The 20,481-nt window shown below is 40.2% G+C and overlaps 1 protein-coding gene across 1 annotated transcript; it reads right to left on the reverse strand.

Annotated features, from left to right (window-relative positions):
* Positions 1-253: 253 nt before the first annotated feature.
* On the reverse strand, positions 254-475 carry LOC105979121 (60S ribosomal protein L39-like). The gene has a single exon (XM_045291120.1). The coding sequence runs from the start codon at positions 473-475 to the stop codon at positions 254-256; it is 222 nt and encodes a 73-aa protein (XP_045147055.1).
* Between the last annotated feature and the right edge of the window lie 20,006 nt (positions 476-20,481).

A 20,481-nucleotide genomic window follows, 5' to 3' on the forward strand; every position in this document is an offset into this window, starting at 1 on the left:
GTGGTTTCAAACTGCTGACCATGTGGTCAGCAGCCCAGTGTGTTACTGTGTCACCACAGGTCCTAAACAATATTATTTTGTAGTTAATAACATTCGAGAGGTTTTAAGTGTTTCTAGAAGGGTTTTGTTTTTCTTTTCAAACCAACAGCCTTACATTATTATTTATTAAACTTGATGCGGGAGCATAAATTCCAAGGAAGAAACCAGGTTATTTGCCAATACAAGTTCAGTTGATCAGATGGTGGTAAAAGCCTTAATGCAACTCAACATGATTTGAGCCTGGGCAAATGCGGCCGTGCGTGCCATTCCTCGGGGCTCCTGACAGACCCAGCTTGGTTCTTCTCCAGTGTCTTCTTTTGGAGCTGTACCTGATCTTATTACTGGTTTTCATTCGAATCCATTGGGGAATGGGCCGGTTCTGCTTCTGTTTCTTGGCCAGGGATCTCTTGATCCTGAAAGTCTTATGAGATGACATGGTGAAGTCGGAGCAACACCACACTCAGGATGGCGGAGAAACTGAGAAAGGGAGACTAGAAGAGTTTTTAATGTTTTAATAAATATAGAAAAGCACTAAGCTATATATGAGGAGGCTTCAAAAAGTGTGGAAAAATTGCATTATCTTTTAACTCCATTTTCCCAGTTTTTCATTCCCCCTCATACTAAGATAAACACGTGACTGACTGAAATTAAATACAAACCTACCCTTAATTGTTCCAGCTCATGTATAAACTTGACTTAAAGACTGATTGAGGAATAGAACTCTTGGGTAACCCAGGGGCTCCCGGTAGATAATACAGTGTTGACAAAACACCTAAATCATGTAACATCCTATTTTATGGACTGTACCATGGACATTAAGCAACTCATGATTATAATTCTATTTGGTTTTGCTGAAGCGAGTTTGAAACGCTTCTTAATTCACCTTGATTGTTAGACTAGTCATGCTGAGGATCCTGGCTCATTGGGAGATTGCCTCTGGGACCCTTTAGTCCCCTTAAGACCTGAGGTGCTGAGGCTGCTCTGAGATTTTGACTGTCTGTAGCGTAGATAGTTTCCAGGGTGCTTGCTTTGGGAGTGTAGAGTGCTTCTTGCTGGTGTTTTGCTATATCAGGATTATAAAGTTTCTCACAAGTTTTAAATGGTAATGTGTTTATGATAAATTTTTCTGTGCATATACCCCTGCTGATAACCAAAATAAGACTGCCATTTCAGACAAGAAGTATAAACTGAGTCATTATTTTTAAAGAATTTCTTAGGTTTGTAAGCAGTAGTTTATAAGGATTCAGACTTTCATTTTTGGTTAAGAAACACCCCCCCCACCCCTTAAAACAAAAACAAAAAGATGGACTTGAGTGGAGCACAATCATGTGAGTTGATGGGGAGTTGAGCCTTTAAACTAAGGGGCTGGTGAGTGGCTGTGTATCTAGTTGCTGGTCTGTCTGGTCCCTCATGAATGGTCTGTAATGGGAGCATCACAGTGGTGGTTTCTCTTTGAAAAATGTTAATGAGGGAGAGAGGGAAGTGCTGAGAAAGAGAGTTTAGTGCTGCTAATTTAAATTTTTTTCCTTCCTGTGATCATTTGGGTTCTGTTAAGTTGAAAGATTTTTCTAGGGAAATGTAAAATTTCTCTGAAATATTCATGAGCACAGGAATTAAAAAGAGACAAGTCCTAGCTTTGAAATGTGGATTTGTATACACAATTGGGAATGAATAGATTTCTGGGGTAGAAAAAGCAAGAAGGTGCTATTTGACATTTGGATGCCAAACTGATTGCAACTATATAGCTAAACCATGTTCTGTCTGTGTGCAATGGTTAGAGGAGGCTGTGTATAGAGCAAACTTTACAGTTCATAGTGCTTGCTCTGACTGTAGGGGCCTTGCAGGAAGTGGCTACTTGTGAAAGTATTTATTGAATACTCCTTACTAGGTCAGATGGCACCACAAGTCAGTGTTTTGAGACAATTCAGGACTTAGAACTTGGACTATATAAATTTAAAGGCTGGAATATTTTGTTCAGATAATTTGATCTGAAAATTATCAGATTATGTTAAAGTTTCAAGGAATTTTCCGTGTAAAAATCCCTGTGATCTTGAAATCTCATTTTGTGTGTGGCCAGGCAAAGTCAAAAGATTCCTAGACAACCTTAATTCTGGCTCTGTTTTCGACGGCTACAGAGAAGAAGAAAAGGAAAATCCAATAATATCCTGGTATTTTGTACTTAACTTGCTTTTCTGAGCCAAGGCATGCACTTAAAATAATAAAATCTAGGAAATGGTAAACCAGTAGTAAAGATGAACTGAGCACCCAGGAGTCTGCCGCCTCTCCAGTCCTGTGACATGGCTCACTTTCTTTTGTCTTCCGATGGTTGTGTTTTTTCCACCCAACAGTTCTATTGGCATATTATTCATGTAGCATACCATTCAGTTGTTCAATCACAGCAAAAAGGGTTGTGCAGTCAACACCACAATCAGTTGTGGAATATTTCCTTCATTCTGTGCTCATTATTAGTATCCCATTTTCCCCAGCCTCCCCCAGACTACCCTGTCCTCAGGGCCTGTCTTTTGCACTACCCCTTGCAGGTTTATGGGAAATAATCATGGGAAGACCAGGTGTTTATTACATATTTACTGTATGCTGTTTCTGTTTAATAGCCTCTGGGTACATTTACAAGTGTTATAAAAAATCCTTGCAAACCTCTTTACTGAGCCAATTTGCCTTATAGATTGGGAACTGGGAAACTATTTAAATACAACCCTTGATGGACCTGTTAGGGCTAAACTTAGGTGAGTAAATATATCAAAACCAGACAATATTTTTATTTTTTTATTAAAAAAAATTTTTTTTAACCAGACAATATTTTATAGGACATCTTGATGGTTGTTGCTTTCTTTAATGGCATATTCTGCCCCCTTTGAGACATCACCACTGCCCCTCTTTTTGGTGTAAGGACTTGAGATTTGTTTTACTTTTACAATATGGGTATGAGCTTGATTTTCAACACATTTTATCTTAGAGACATTCATATTTAGTATCTCAGTAATTAATAGTTTGAGGCTTTCATAAGCTCAGGGACACAAAGTATGTTGCTAGTTATTTTTTTTTTCTTTTTTTTTTTGTTGTTTTTTGTTTTTTCTTTTTTAACATTTTATTAGGGGCTCATACAACTGTTATCCCAATCCATACACACATCAATTGTGTAAAGCGCATTTGTACATCGTTTCTCAAAACATTTTCTCTCCATTTAAACCCCCGACATTAGGTCCTCATTTTCCCCCTCCCTCCCTGCTCCCCCCTCCCTCATGAGCCCTTGATAGTTTATAAATGTACCCATTTATTTTGTCATATCTTGCCCTGTCCTACGTCTCCGTTCATCCACTTTTCGGTTGTCTGTCCCCCAGGGAGGAGGTCACACACAGTTCCATGTAATCGGTTCCCTCTTTCCTACCCATTCTCCCTTTACCCTCCCTGTTTTGCCACTCACACCACTGGTCCTATAGGGCTCATCCGTCCTGGATTCCCTGTATTTTCAGTTCCTATCTGTACCAGTGTACCTCCTCTGGTCTAGCCAGTCTTGCAAGATAGAATTCGAGTCATGGTAGTGGAGCGGGGAGGAAACCTTTAGGAACTAGAGGAAGATTGTATTTCTCATCATTGTTACATCGCACCCTGATTGGCGCATCTCCTCCCCGAGACCCCTCTGCAAGGGGATCTCCAGTGGCCTACTAATGGGCTTTGGATCTCCACTCCGCACTCTCCCCATCATTCACTATGGTAAGATTTTTTGTTCTGATGATGCCTTACACGTGATCCCTTCGACACCTCGTGGTTGCATAGGCTGGTGTGCTTCTTCCATGTGGGCTTTGTTGCTTCTGAGCTTGATGGCCGCTTGTTTACCTTCAAGCCTTTAAGACCCCAGACGCTATACTTTTTGATAGCCGGGCACCATCAGCTTTCTTCACCACATTTGCTTATGCACCCATTTGTCTTCAGTGATCCGTTCGACACCCCGTGATCACACAGGTTGATATGTTGTTCCATGTGGGCTTTGTTGCTTCTGAGCTAGATGGCCGCTTGTTTACCTTCAAGCTTTTAAGACCCCAGACGCTATATCTTTTGATAGCCGGGCACCATCAGCTTTCTTCAGTTGCTAGTTATATAACCCCTCTCCTCCCCTACATGAGGTCTTCCAGTATTTCATTCTTGTAGTAATTTATTTCTGTTGCTGAGAATATACACACCAATTCCATTGTATTGGTTCCATTCTTGGAGTTGTGAAACCATTCTTCGCCTCCTTTCCCAGTTGTTCCTCCCCCATTAACAGAAACTCACTGCCCCAAAGTTTTCTCTCATCTTTTTTTTCCCCTCTCTAATCTTTTGAGTTGTCCTAGTCAGTCCCGTCCCATATAGATGGGTCTTAAAAGAGTTCAGTGCTCAAGGCAACATTCTTTCCTAGTTAAACAGAAGTACTGTTTGGTTTTGAGAAGACTGCAGGGGTTAATTTTGGTTTAAGGTCTAAAAATTATCTTTGGTCAGTAGTTTTAGGGTTTTTTTTGTAGTCCCATGGCTCCAAAAAGTCTGGAGTCCATGAGAATGTAAAAATCAATTCAGCATTTATCCCACTTTGATTAGGATTCTTTGGTACACTCTCTGATCAGATGTTCAGTAAAGATAGCTTGGCACAGGGGACAGTTGTTCTTAGAGGCAATTAGCCTTGCATTCTATTTCCTCTCCCAGTTACTAACCCTTCTTCCTCTGTTGCTCCAGGTGAATAGAGACTGTTTACACCTTGGATGGCTCCAAACAAGCTTTTAAGACCCCCAGGCACAGCTCAGTGAACTATGACGTAGATCTGCACCACTAGCCAGGGTATGGGCTAAGTAACTGCAGTGTCCCATGAAACTAGGACTCTAAACCTCCAAACCAAGAAGTTCAATCCCCCGAGGTGTTGGGTTGTACATAAGCAGCCACAGCAGCTTCTCACTGTGTGAATGTCAGTATATCTACCACATAATTGTTGCAGGTATAGAACTAACAGTAGATAATGAATCAACTGCAACAATAATGTGATTTTTCCATTGTCGTAAACGGAAACTCAGTACAGACACCCTCCCCTCTCCCAAGCACTATAAACTTTAGTTTTGTCTATTCTCCTCAGGGACACTTCTTGAGCTTTGCTCAGATATTTTTTAGTCTTCAAGTCATTGTGGATCCAGCCTAGAATAGCTGAAGTTCTAGATGATTCATATGATATCAAGTGCTCTTTTGATGCATTAATGTTCATTTGTCTGGTCTAGCTTTGCTATGGCCTAAGAAGCACTCAACTCTGTCCCAGGAAGCTCACAGCTTAGAAAAAAACGTTTCCTTTTGAATTCATACTGTTCCCTTTCTCTTCTGAACAAATCAGACTTGTAAGTGGTCTGTCGCCTAACAGACCAGGCCTCTAGGGAACGAAGGGACAGCACATATTTAGCTGGGAGTGGCAGCTCATCTCCCTAAAGTACACGATCTTTGCCCCCACACAGGACTTTTGGAGGTAAACTTGGGATTTAACTCACAACTCAATTAATTTTCTTTATTAAAATTGGTTGTGTCTGATAAATTTCTCCCATAACCATGTAGGGAAGCTGAACTTTCTTGAGTGGAAACTTGTTTTGAAGAACTTGGAGCTCTTGATAGGAAAGATAAAAGTATAGTTTATACAATATGGTTGACTGGAGAATTATTACAGCTTACCCAGATCACTGTAACTTCATTGAGTTTGTATATATTTATTGTTTTTAGGAAGAAGGAGGTATGAGGTTAAGACTTGCAGATAGTTAGCCCTTTTTTGAGAGTTACCAAAGCTATTTTTAGTATTTCTCCAGCATTGTGTGCTACATGGTAGGTAATATTTCTGAAAGGTAGTTTGCTGAAGCAAAATAAGATCAAGCTCTCTGAATTGACAGATCCAAGCATTAGAAAAAGGTAGGACCAAAACAAACAACGCCCTCCCTTGCTGGATCCACCCCCAGGAATCCTAGTTGGGTCCCCAGGGTAACACGTCCACTTACAACTTGGTATTCTGTAATTGTCAGTAGGGTTCAAAGAAAAGCCAGTAGTATATCAAGAACTGTGTGGCATTAACTATTCCTTGATCAAATACTGTTGCACATTTGTAACAAGTCAGGAATAGAAAAGAAAATTAAAACGCTTTAATTTCTTGTTTGTTTGTTTTTTAAATCATTTTATTAGGGGCTCATACAACTCTTATCACAATCCATACATACATCAATTGTGTAAAGCGCATTTGTACATTCATTGCCCTCATCATTCTTAAAACATTTCCTCTCCACCTAAAAAAAGGCTTTAATTTCTGTGTTCCATTAATCAGATACTTTAAAAAGCTACCTAATTCTGCTAAGGTGCACTGGTGGGAAGGTGGTGGGTGGGTGGCCAAGGTTGGAGCAGGCAGAAGAGGAAGTAAGCCATAGGCTCAGAAGGTTAGAATCTTAGGAGATTTTTCTTGTCTGATCCTCTCATTTTAGAAATACAGGAGGTGAAACGCCCTGCTTATCCTGGCGGTCACTTGGAGGCAGAAGCAGGATTCCACCCCAGGCCTCCTGATTGTCTCAGCACACTGGCTGTCTCTGCCCACATGCTGGGCTTGCAATATTTCTACTTTTTGTTAACAAAGTGATCATTTCTGAGGTTAAAAAAAGGCCTTGGAAGTGGCACAGGGAAACTTTCTATCTTGTGCCAGAGTCTCTTCCACAGCATCCTGGGTAGGCGGCCTCTGCTGCCCCTCCCTGAAGGTGGAGGTTGCCCATCTAATTGGGAAAGATCTCACTGTCTGAGTTCAAAGAGAAGATAGTGTTAGGTGACTTACTTACCTGCTTTCAAAACTGCACCTTTTGTTCTCCCTTTATAAAATAGCAGCCATACGTCAAAATAATTCCTTAATGGTTTATTGCTTTAATGTTTATTGCCACTGAAGTCATGTTTATCAGTCATAAGAAGGCAGATAATTCTCTAAAGGAGTATGTCATGCTGGAATCTTAAAACTTTGAAAAGAAAATGCCATATTTGGATCAAGCGAATCTTTTAAAAGTGAAGAAGACTTGAAGCACTTACTGATGAAGGTAAGAGACTACCTATAGCCTTCAGCATGGTTTACACCTTCACATAAAGAAAACAAAAATCCTCCTAATCAGACCAGTAAATAAGCAGCAGAGTAACGAAGTTGTTGAGGATGGAAATTTGCGTGGGTCCACAATCAGTCCCCTTGAAAACAGCAGCCAGGAAATCAAATGATACAGGCAGATCAGCTGCAGAAGACCCCTTTAAAAAAGTGTTAAAAGTAAAGATGTCACTTTGAGGACTTAAGATTCATCTGACCCAAGCCATGGTATTTTCACCCTCACATCCATGAAAAAGATGGACAATGAATAACCAAGACCACAGAAGAATTGATTTATTTGAATAATGGTGTTGTCGAAGAATATGGTTGATGCTGTCTATTGTCAAACAAATTGACCTTGGGAGCCAGGATGTTCTTAGAAGCTAAGATGGTGAGACCTGGCCTTAAGCAGTACTTTGGACATGTTATCAGAAGGCACCAGTTCCTGGAGAAGGATAGCTAACATGCTAAGTGAAGTAGAGGGTCTGTGAAAAAGAGGAAGACCCTTGATGAGATGGATTGACAAAATGGTTACAATCTGATAGTGTTTTGTTCTGTTATACATAGAGGATCACCATTAGTTGAAACTGATTGATGGCCTCTTAACAGTAGTCTTTTAACAGGAGGAGGCAAGAGATGATGACAAGTAGTAAGTTGGCCTTTAGTAGGTACTTAAAATGTGCTTATTAAAGATGAACTGGTTCTTAGTGCAAGAATATCAAACCAAACCCAATCTACTGCCATCAGGGAGTGGATTCCAGCACATAGTGACCCTATCGGACAGAGTAGAACTAGTTGCCCCAGAGGGTTTCCAAGGCCACACTCCTTAGAGAAGCAGACTATTACATCCTTATCTTGTGGAGTGCCTGGGTGGGTTTGAGCCACTGACTTTTGGGTTAGCAGCCAAGGGCTTTAACTACATACCACCAAGTTTCACTGAAAAACATCAAAAGAGGCCTCAAGGGGAACCGATTACAAGGATCTACATATAACCTCCTCTCTGGGTGACGGACAACAGAAAAGTGGGTGAAGGGAGATGTTGGACAGTATAAGATATGACAAAAGAATAATTTATAAATTATCAAGGGTTCATGAGTGAGAGAGGGTGGGGGAGGGAGGGGAAAAAGGAGCTGATACCAAGGGCTGAAGTAGAAAGCAAATGTTTTGAGAATGATGAGGGCAACAAATGTACAAATGTGCTTGACACAATGTATGGATTGTGATAAACGTTGTCTGAGCCCCAATAAAATGATTTTAAAAAACCAACAAACAATAAAAAGTCAAAGTTGTGGAGGTTTTCATGAAATATAACACAGGGAATGCAGGACAGATAATGAGTAGCGATACCAGGAGGGTAAAGGGAAGATGGGAGGAGAAAGGGGGAACTGACCACAATGATCTACATATAACCCCCTCCCAGGGGGACAGACAACAGAAAAGTGGGTGAAGGGAGACATCGGTCAGTGTAAGACATGAAAAAATAATCATTTATAAATTATCAAGAGGGAGAGAAGGTCGGGGAGGGAGGGGAAAAATGAGTTGATACCAAGGACTCAAGTAGGAAGAAAATGGTGATGGCAACATATGTACAAATGTGCTTGACACAACGTATGTATGTATGGATTGTGATCAGAGCTGTATGAGCCCCCAATAAAATGATAAAAAGCAAAGCAAAACAAATAAACCCCCCAGAAATATTTATGAGTGCTTTTGTAATTTTTTTTAAAGTAGATAATGTCCCCCAAAATGAGCTTTTGGTTCAAAACCATTCTTTTAGTAATTATTAATTGTGATAAGGTTTCTTAGGTCCATGTTTTAAAATGACCTAGCCATTTAATGCCCATCCCCAGACCTGGCTTTTTTGTTCATGCTCCTCTGTTAGAGCGACTTGAAAACATTTAAGATTCTAAGTGTGAAGATTTAAAAATACCTTCTTAAGCTTAGCCTGTCACAGCTTCAGATTTTCTAATGAGATGCACAGGCATCTTTTCAGCTTCTTAACCGCAGCTTTTTTTCTCCTCAAATAATCTGCCGTACTTAAAATCGGAGAATTTGGTTCCAGTGTTTGTTTCCTTTGTTTTTCCAGAAAATTAAAGTGACAATGAGGTTGTTGGCAGTTTTTTGCTCTCGACGTCATCATAGCAAAGTGGTATAGTAAAAACCTTGCTGAGTTTTTAATGTTCTGGAACTTCATGACCACCAGCATTTCTTAGTGGGCAGCCAACATAATTAAAGTTATCAAAAAATCATTTGAGTCGTTAGCAGGCTGCCGCATGGTTTTGAAAAGAAGTCTCTAATCCTACTTCTATCTTCAAGTGTCATTTCCCTCATTTACCCAGAGAGAATTTGCTTGTTCTGATTCCTCATTTGACCAGTGAATTTTCACATTGCAGTTCAGTTTTCCTTGATAACAGTGTGCTACTTTGTATTGTTAACTCAAGGAGCTAACCTTGGATTTCACATTGACCCACAGAGGAAAAGTGAAATTGGCCACGTTGCCACCATGTTATGGACCAAGAAGTTTGAGATTAGGAACATCCGTGAATTCAGTAATTGACTCGGGGCATTCAGCATGTAAGTGGTCGAACACGTCCTGTCCCTCCACAGACTGTCTGTGCTCTCTTCCTGTACCTGTCTTGCTTGGTGAGCTCCAGCCTCATGGCAGTAAAAGAGTTTGTTCGTTCTTTCTGCATGCCTGCCTACCTAAATATATTTAAACTTTGGATTGTGAATTAGGTAATGGTTTACAGAGTTGATCACTTTCAGACTCAGCAATTCTTCATTGCAATTCCCTCAAAGCTGCACCGTCACTTCTCCTATTTCCTCCATGTGTTTCTAGTTTCCATTTCTCCTTTCCTAACTCTCGGAGTTTTGTCCTTGGGTAAATAAAACAGTGGTTGATTATTCTAATGCAGGTGAGTTCAGTTCCAAACCTGAAGAGCAGCTGAGGTCTTGGGGGTACACTGATCTTTAGCTGACCAGTGTGGGGAGTGTTTTTGCTTTTGTACCTAACGATCATATGTTACTATGACTTTTAGCTGTTAATCAATAATGTTAAAAGCTATAGCTTATTCTAGGAAGTTTTTTATCTTTGAGAAAGTAGAAAAGAGACACATTTGTTAACTGTTCTGATAAGGTGTACTTTCCCTAAACAGTGTACCTGTTTGTGTGCTTTTTATTTGTTTTAAATTGAAAAGTGGGAGTAATTTAATCCTAATGGAAAGGACATTGAAGCATGGCTTTAAGATACGGAGCTATAAGAAACTCAAAACCCACTCCTATCGAGCTGATTCTGACTCATAGTGATCTTAAGCAGGATTTTCTTTCTTTTATGTTTTTTCTTTTTTCAGTCATTTTATCGGGGACTCTTAGAGCTCTTATCATAATCCATACATCCATCTATTGTGTCAAGCACATTTGTACATGTTGCCATCATCATTTTCAAAACATTTTCTTTCTACTTGAACTCTTGGTATCAGCTCATTCCTCCCCACCCCCCGTAAACAGGGGTTTCAAAGCTGTTAATCTTTTTTTTTTAAATCATTTTATTAGGGGCTCATACAACTCTTATCACAATCCATACACACATCAATTGTGTAAAGCGCATTTGTACATCATTCTCAAAACATTTTCTCTCCACTTAAACCCCCGGCATTAGGTCCTTATTTTTCCCCTCCCTCACCGTTCCCCCAAGCTGTTTAATTTTTATGGGAACAGATACCCTCATTTTTCGTCTTTGGGGTCAGCTTGTGGGTTTGAACCGTTGATCTTGCAGGTAATACTCTAATGCTTATCTGACAATCTCACCAAGGCTCCTCAGGTAGCATTCATAGCAACAATATTGCAAAAAGGAATCTGCGGATCATAATGGAATTTTTGTGGGCAGCTAGGTAGAGTTATCTTTCATATTTGGTTTCCCCAAAGCTGCCATCACCTGACTTCTTGGTGTAGTGTTTCTTTTTCTCTCTTTGAAGTGCCATATCCTCCCAATCCCATAACCATTTTCTGGCTCTGCTGACTATCCATATTCCCTGAGCTCCAGAAAGAGAAAATAACGACTTTCAATGTTTTTACTGTCTTAGAGTCTAGTGCTACATTTACCAAATGATCTGGTCTATGGCCATGCCCTTTTTTGCCTGGAACTGCATTTCAAGATCCTCTAAAATGTTCCCTGGGTATAGGAGGGGCTTCAAAAAGTTGGTGGGAAACCAGAATGAAAAGATCATGGGATTTCCCATGAACTTTTTGAGCCCTCTCTCATCTCTTTCCAAGCAGTCTTGGTTTTTAAGCCTCTGCAGAGAGCCATGTTCAGAAGCGTCCTCATAGCCTGAATTTTCTTCTGATCTTCATCTTTTTTTACTTCTTTTTCTGTTCTTTGTGCTTCTTCTTTGAGCTGCACCCTCTGCAGACATGATTCTCTTATATCATCTTTGGGACTGCAAAATAAAAGTTGGAGGATTTTAAAGTTAAGGTTCCCAGAATAATATTGTCGCCCACATAGCACATATGTCAGATTTTGAGTTTACTAGTTAAGCCTCCAAGTATGTGCTTTTCTATATGGTATGTGCAGGTTGCCATGAGAACCTAAAGAAAATTGTAGGTTTAACTGTTTCAGTAACAGAGGCATTTTCCCCCCTTTTATTATGACTTAGAGGAAGGCCTTTTAAAAATTTGTTTTATTAGGGGCTCATATGACTCTTATCACAATCCATACATACATCAATTGTGTAGAGCACATTTGTACATTCATTGCCCTCATCATTCTCAAAGCATTTGCTTTCCACTTAAGCCCCCAGCATCAGGTCCTCATTCCCCCCCCCCTGCTCCGAAGGCTTTTTTTTTTTTTTAAACACGAAACGGAACGGAGTCATCCACTGGAGGGGATGTTGCTTTGTTTGCTTGCCTTTTAATAGTACCCTGCTTCATTCCAGCCTTCATGCTCCACCCCACCCCCATCTCTTGTTACTTTCTTTGGCGTGCAGAGTAGGATTTGAAGTATGAAACTGGGAGAGTTCCTTTTTTAACAACTTGTACAGCTGGTGAGAGGGGAAATTCCTGGTGGAATATCCCTCTGCACACCAAAGGGATTCTACTTGCGTGTGAAGCCCCCTGTGATGGCAATCCAGAGGCTAGAATTTGCCCCCAAAATGTTTTTGTTATTGTATTGTTTTTTTTAAATCATTGTGAAGTTAATCTGTCATGTAATAATAATTCAGGTTCAGTTTGAAATGGAGTAGATTACTTTGAATAATTCCTTGGCCCAGGTGGCTTTTTATATTTGACTGACTAGTGTGTCATGAAGATTTTCCTTTTTGGACCAGGAAGTGTAAAAAAGATGGTAGGAAATTAGAGATGGAAGTAACTATATCTTGTGTAGTCTTGGCTTCTTAAACCTGTTTTGAATCACAGACCCCATTTATAAAGACATTTATGGAGTTCATATACTATCCATGGATTGGGTAGGTCTCTGGACTCTGGTTCATGGACTCGTGATCTGGCCCAACCCTGCTTTTCATCCCAGGAGACAGACCCCAAGAGGAAATGACTTGCCAAAAGTCATATATATGTATTTATAAACATTTTGATTTTGAGGTTATATTTTAAATACACTAAACAAAAAGAAAAAAAACAGTCATTAAGTTGATTTTGACTTGCAGTGATCCCGTAGGACAGGGTACAACTGTCCTTGGGGTTCCTGAAATCGTAGCGCTATTATGGAAGTAGAAAGTCTTGGAACTGCTGACCTTGTGGTTAGCAGACCAACACATAACCACTGTGCCATGAGGACTCCTAATATTCACCCTTGATTTATACATTCTGGGTATATGGAACTAAGGTTATTTGCATTGTGCTTATTACATACCTTTTTTAAGTGAATTTTTTTATTATGGATTAGGTGGGGTAGAGTTGTGCTTATTTTTTTTAGTTGCCTCCATGTAAGTAATTTTCTCAATGTACCTAACAGGTAATTGAAGTTGTGGTCTTAACCATGAAGGAGCATATTGGTTAGTTTTGGAAAGTCAAAGTTATGAAAAGTTACAACAGAGCTACTAAGATTCTTCTTTTTTTTTAAATTCCATCTGGGTTTAATGTAATATACTTTAAAAGGCATTGCCAAGCTATGCTTCTAAGGAATATTATGAGTAAGTTAATGATTCTTAAACTTTAAGATTTACTGAATGTTGTATAAACTGTCTTTATAATCCACAGTGCAAAATTGTTTGTATATAATTTCGGAGATCGATGATGCTTCCTGGAGTTCCTGTACAAATATAGGGAAAACCTATTCAGATATATAGGGCTGCTGTAAGTTGGCAAATGTTTTTTGTATGAATGGTAGGGGGCATAGCAGCTCCTCTACCCTAAAGAGGTCCACACCCTAATCACCAAAATCTGGACAGTTGAATTACAAAGCACTCATCATGCCAATTCCAACTCATAGCGACCTTATGACCTTATACAGACTTCCCAAGACAGTAAGTCTCTACAGGAGTAAACTCATGAACAGATTGTGTGTGTGTGTGTGTGTGTGTGTATAATCATTTTCTAAAGGACTCTTAATTTACATTGCTACCAGTCTTTATGATACACATTTTCTTTGTCTTTTAGGGTGTCCTTTTCTTTTTAAAAAAAATCATTTTATTGGGGCTCATACAACTCTTATCACAATCCATACATACATCAATTGTGTAAAGCACACTTATACATTCACCGCCCTCATTCTCAAAATTTGCTTTCCGCTTGGGTTCTTGGAATCAGCTCATTTTCCTTTCCCCCCTCCCGCTCCCTCCCGCTACTAGGATTCTTAAAAAAGAGAGAGATAGAAGTCCCTATAGCAGTAGGGGGTTTTTAATAACAAGTTAAACCAAACTTGTGTGCCTGTACTCATGCTGCTAGACACCTGCTGTGCTCCTTTTCCAGGCCTCCCATCCCTGGGCATAGACAGAACACTGCCTTGCACCCAGTACGTGATCTGAGTGGTGGGATTGCCAGTAGAGGTCACATTTGTCTTCAGTTCCTGTCCTTTTCCCTTTCCTTTACAACTGACTTATGCAGTAGGCAGAGAGAAAAATCTCTTAAGTTTCAAGTGGTCGGTTTACTGATAAAATGTATTAAAGTAAGCAGTTAGTGTGGAATTTAAAAGATTTGGGTTTTTTTGTTTGGGTTTTTAATGTCACTGGTCAGTTACCTAGTAATCAAGCATCTCTGTGCCCTGTCAATGGAATTGTACACCCCCCACTCCCCGATGATTCTGCTGGATTGTATGCTCTTCTCCTTAGCTCCCTGCACGACTGATGCCTTAACCATGTGCTGTAATCAGGGATCTTGCAGTGTATCTTCTAGCTGTGTGCTGCACAGAACACAGGTGTGCATATGCCTGATGATGTCTTTAGTATGTGATCTTTAAGATCTATTCCTAGAAGAGGTAATTACTGGATCATAAAGCAGTTCTATTTCTATTAAAAAAATTTGTTGATAGCACTAAACTGTTTTTACAATTTTATAGTTTAAACTAGCATTGGATAAGGGTTCTAGTTGTTCTCTCAACAACATTTGTCATTAGCCATGTCTTTTGTTTTTGATCGGTGCAGTGCCAGTTTAGTAGGGGTGAAATGAATCTCATTTTACGTTTTGGTTTGCCTCTCTAATAACTATTGAGCTCAAGCATCTTACCATGTATTTGTTGGCAGCTTGGTTATCTGTTCATGTCCTTTGCCCATTTTTTAATGGGACTGTCTTTTTGTTAAATTATTGAAGTTCCCCTAATAAAACGATAAAAAAAAGTATTGAAGTTTTCAATCAGAGATATCTATCTAAAATATCCACCCTCCCCAAGAAGGTTGTCTTTTTTCCCCCCTCATAGTTAATCAACAGCATAAATATTTCTAGTTTCACAATTTTATTTCTCAATAATAGTTATTTCTTTTTTATGGTAATTTAAATTTTTCTCAAGACTAAGCAAAGATGTCTGAGGTGAAAAAAGTTTTCTGAAAATTTGAGAGATGTTAAAATGGTGAGATAAGATCTGAATATATTTGCTTCCACCAGCAGTGTCATATCAATCTTATGCTACTCTCAATCATGTTAACTTTAAATTATAGGCCCAAAAAGTTTCAGAAGGGACAGAGCCTTAGAAATCATCTAGGTCAAATCTGTTTTGATGGTCTCTCATCTAAGATATTGTCAGTACCCTTAGAGTGAGGGAAAGATGAGGCTTTCTGCTCTGGTAAAGAGTTAATAGTTTTGGAGATGCATAGGGGCAGTTCTACCCTGCTCTATAAGGTTAGCATCAACTCTGGCAGTGAGTGAGCGTGTGTATGGGGGGGGTGTGTGTTTTAAGTAAGCATGACCATTGCTTGGACCCAGGGACGAAGGTCTCAATCTGTTTGACCTCATTCTCTCTGTGCATAGTGTTTATAGTTTGTACCTGTAGAAAGAATAAGGAAGACTTAAGAATTGATGCATTTAAATTATGGTGTTGGTGAAGAATATTTGAATATACAATAGACAGAAGAACAAACAAATCTGTCTTGGAAGAAGTACAGCCAGAAGACTCCTTAGAAGGGAGGATAGAGAGACTTTGTCTCACATATTTTGGTCATGTTATCAGGAAGGACTAATTTAGAGAACTTGATTCTGGTAAGGTAGAGGGACAATGAAAAAGGATGACTCTTGAAGTAGATTGACATAGTGGCTACAATAGTGGGCTGAAACATAGCAACAAATGTGGGGGTGGAAAACAGGAATAAAAGTGAAAGACATATTTATTTTAAAAAAATTGTGAGTGTGGTACAGGTCCGGACAGTGTTTCAATCTGTTGTGTTAGAATTGCTACTGAGTGGAATGAACTCTTTGAATTGGAAGTGACTGATGACATCTAACAAAAACACTGACAGCCCTGTGCTTTAGCACTGGTATAGACTGTCAGCTTTTACTTACTTCATGTGTAATCGTGTCAAGGTGTAGGTCAGGCATCGTCAGACTACGGCTGCGGGCCACGTAAGCGGTCCGCCGAGGACATTTATCCTGCCCGCCAGGTGTTTTTGCCCCGTTTGTTTTTTTACTTCAAAATAAGATATATGCAGTGTGCATAGGAATTTGTTCATAGTTTTTTTAAAACTATTGTCCGGCCCTCCCAACGGGTCTGAGGGACAGTGAACTGGCCCCCTGTTTAAAAAGTTTGAGGACCCCTGGTAGATGATAAACATTGGATGTCAGTGATAGTATTGCCTATATCTGTCCTACAATCCCTATGATTCTAATGAAATATGGATGTGGTATAACAGTTGAACAACAGAATTATGTCAACTGTTAGTCAACTGCAACCTTCTGGTCTTTGGAGAGAGTTCTTAACATTTGGAGAGGGCTCATTTGGTCAGAAAACAGGTTTTTCATGTATTTTACAACTGAATGAATTATTTTAAGCAAAATAATTTTGGAACATAAATATTTGGCTTCTGATGACATGAACCAGCATCTTGGGAAATTGCATCCCCATTCACCCCAGCCACTTATCTTACTTCATCGGCATATAATTCACATACTGTGCAGCTCAAGTATAGTTTTAAAAAGATTAAAGTAGTTAAAAAGAGTTGTGCAGTCATCAGCACAATCGATTTTAGACCATTTTCTTCATTTTTGTTCCTGTTATTATTGCTCTCATCACCCAACCCTTCCAGGAATGTGTTTTTTAATTGCATCAGAATTTACCAACCAGTGGTGGTGGGGGGGTGGAGAAAAAGATCTCAGAACACTCAGGGACTTAGAAAGAGACCTTCCATGAAGGTTGAGTTTGTTTCCACAGAGATAACCTTTTCTGTACATTACATCCCAGAATTTCAACCACAATTTTTTTTTTCCAACGACAAATGTCTTAGCTCCTGTTGATCTTAGCTGTGTTTCATGATGTTGACTCCATTTCCCAGGACCACGGGCATCTTGGGTATAAATGACTGAAATCATTGGGAAGTTCCTTGACTGAAATAGAATCCCTCAAGCCTTACTTCAAGTACCAGCCTGTCTGTTTCTTTTTTTTTTGGTTGGAGCCTGTGAACAGCATGCATGTGTGTGAGAAAATTGGGCCCGCGCTGATGGCCCCCTTTCAGCAGCCATGTATGGGTAAAGCTGTTCAGCTCTGGGCCCCTCCTTAGAGCACTGAGCAGAATCTGTTCTGCCGAAGCCGTTGTTCCACTTTTCAGTGTTCTATATTTGTACAGCAGCAGCAGCAGCAGGAGCAGCCCACTAGCTAGGTGGGGTGCCTGCCCCATGCCCCGAGCCTGGCTTAGGCCTGCTTGGGACTCAGCCAGGGTGTGAATGCTGTGTTCTGCCATGTGTCCCTCTGTCTGTGTACATTTCTGTGAAGGACTGAGTGTCTAGTCTCAGGTCAAAGGGTTTGATCACCTATACGTACGTGGTAGGAGATGTTTCAGAAACTCGGCTGTTCGGGTGGTGGGGAGAGGAGGCAAGATGCATATTATGTAACAAAATCTGTTCTAGGGAAAGGATGCCAAACTGGTGAATATATTTTCAGAAGTGACTATGAGTTTGCTTAGAAACCTCTCATTGAAGTGGTCCTGGAATTTTCCCCTTCACTTTCAATAGATGACAGCAGGCAGCTTTTTGAAATGGAACACAGCTTCCTGCCTGACATAAAAGTTAGCATAGGAGGGGGAAAAGGTATTAATCTTTTTGGACTAGGGTGCTGTAGGGGTTAAGACTGTGGACTTGACTGAATGCTGGCAATGGAACTGGGGGTACCCTGCTGCTCCAGGCTTGGCTTCAGAGTGCTTGGTAAAGGGCAGCCCTCCAGAAGCTTTTACTGTCATGGTATCCTGCCTATTTCAGGAAGAATAGGGGCATGACAGACAGGCTATTTCCAAAGGGTATTGGACTTGTACAGTATTTTAAAAGCATTACCAAAAAAAAAAAAAGCATTGCATACATTGGTTAACGAAATCGATTCATCACTGATCAACTGAAGTCATATTTCAAGTTTGTTTCTTGGCTTATGGTTTCCTTTTGCTCCTCTCCCCCATTCGCCCATGAGTCATAAGCTTGCAGAGTTGGGAATAGAACTTAACAGCTGAGTGGGGATGAGACAGCACACACATCTGTGACAGTGGCTCCTGGGGACTTCTCTGGTGAAGCACTTTCCCAGAGGCAGTTTCTTCAGCCCGGAGACTGGTTTGGATGGAGTTCCCAGGGGCCAGTGTCAGATAGGCTCTGGCTCTGTGCTAGGGAATCTGCTCTGTGACTTGTCTGGCCATGGTGGACTTTGGATGAAGTGTGTCTTTAAGGCTTTGCGCCCCGTCCTGGGTCCTGCATCCTTGATGGCTTTTTAAAAGTCTGTTGAGCTTTCCTTTTCCTTTCTTGGCAACTCTGTATCCACCTCACTTTGCCTTTTCCATTTTCACTGTGAGCCACTGTGTGGCCTCTTCAGGGACTGTCATTGGAAATGAAAATGAGTGGTGGCTCTCTGATCTCACAGCTTTCCCATTGTTAATTTCCCCCCCTCATTTATAAATATTTTTTCTGCCATAGGCATTTTGAAAGCTGCACAAATCCTTTTTGACAGGAATAAGCAAATGTTTATAAATAGCTAAATGTTCTTAAAACCAAACAGTTTATTATTCTATAAAGAAGATTACAATTATACTGACCACTAATAAACCCAGTTGCTAGCGGCCACTGCCTTCAGACCTGTTGCCTCCACTGCCATTTCCAGTTCCCGTTTAATCTCAGGCACCCTGTTTTGGAGAGATATTATAATCATTTTATCAGAGGAAGTAACATTTTGAGAGTCATCCTCTCACCACAGGCACCAAGCTCAGTGCCTGGAATAATGGAAATGCAAGCAGACATTGATTGAGCACTTTCTGTGAGCCAGGCATAACTCTTAATTCCTTATGTCTGTGAAGCCCTAATCCTAACACACTCCCTGTATGCAGTGTACTATTATTCTAATCATTTTCCTGATAGGGAAATAAGGATATAAGGAACTCAAAACAATATGCTAACTGGGTAGCCGCTTGGTAAAGCTGGAATTAGAAAACAGTGGCATGACTCCAGATGTGTAGAGCTAGACTTGCAGTAAATATTTATTAAATGTATTAACAAGCTTGGATTATTATTTGGAATCTTAAAGTATGAATCTGTCCAATCCATTTAGAATTTCCTTATTAAAATAACCCTGACATTGGTTTTGCAGGTTACTAGCTGTACCAATTTATGAATTGATTAATAAATTAAAGACAGCAAGCCAATCACGTCTGGGGAGGATCCTCAACATGGCTGATGTAACTTGGCTAGTCGGAGCCCTGGGATGGCACAGTGATCCAATTGATGACCACCCAAAGGTTGGCAGTTCAAACCTTCTCAGGGGCACCCTGGAGGAAAGGCCTGGAGATTGACTTCCAAAGGCCACAGTCTTGGAAACGCTATGGAGCAGCTCTATACATATGAGTCAGAATCCACTCAGTGGTAATGAATGGGTTTGGTTTGGTTTTTAACCAGCCTCTATTGAAGATATTGAAGGCAGAATTAATTTTTGTTTTTTTAATTTTTTAAATTAAATCCTTTTATTGGGGGCTCTTACAGCTCTTATCACAATCCATACATCATGAATGACACATTCCTCCATTGTGTCAAGCATATTTGTACATAGGTTGCCATCATCATTTTCAAAGCATTTCTTTCTACTTGAAGCCTTGATATCAGCTCATTTTTTCCCTCCTTCCCCCAAGAACCCTTGATAAATTATAGATTGTTATTTTCATATCTTATACCATCCTCTGTTTCCTTTCACTCACTTTTCTGTTGTTCGTTCCCCTGGCAGCGGGTTATATGTCGATCCTTGTGATCAATTTCCTCTTTATTATTATTATTTTTAATCATTTTATTAGGGGCTCATACAACTCTTATCGCAATCCATACATACATCAGTTGTGTAAAGCGCATTTGTACATTCATTGCCCTCATCATTCTCAAAACATTTCCTCTCCACTTAAGCCCCTGGCATTAGGTCCTCATTTTCCCCCTCCCGCCCCGCTCTCCCCTCCCTCATGAGCCCTTGATAATTTATAAATTATTATTTTGTCATATCTTGACCTATCCAACGTCTACCTTCACCCACTTTTCTGTTGTCCATCCCCCAGGGAGGAGGTCACATGTAGTTCCTTGTAATTGGTTCCCTCTTTCCAATCTACTCTCCCTCTACCCTCCCAGTATCGCCACTCACACCACTGGTCCTGTAGGGATTATCCGCCCTGGGTTCCCTGTAGTTTTTTAAATTTCTTGTTCTCTGTTCCACTCATCTTTTGGAATTG

The sequence above is a fragment of the Echinops telfairi genome, unplaced genomic scaffold (assembly GCF_000313985.2).
Source record: "Echinops telfairi isolate 266 unplaced genomic scaffold, ASM31398v2 ScPeMD7_60;HRSCAF=208, whole genome shotgun sequence".
Taxonomy (NCBI): Eukaryota; Metazoa; Chordata; class Mammalia; order Afrosoricida; family Tenrecidae; genus Echinops; species Echinops telfairi.

Coding starts and splice junctions, on each gene's coding strand:
- LOC105979121 (XM_045291120.1), bottom strand. CDS start 475: ATGTCATCTCATAAGACTTTCAGGATCAAGAGATCCCTGGCCAAGAAA.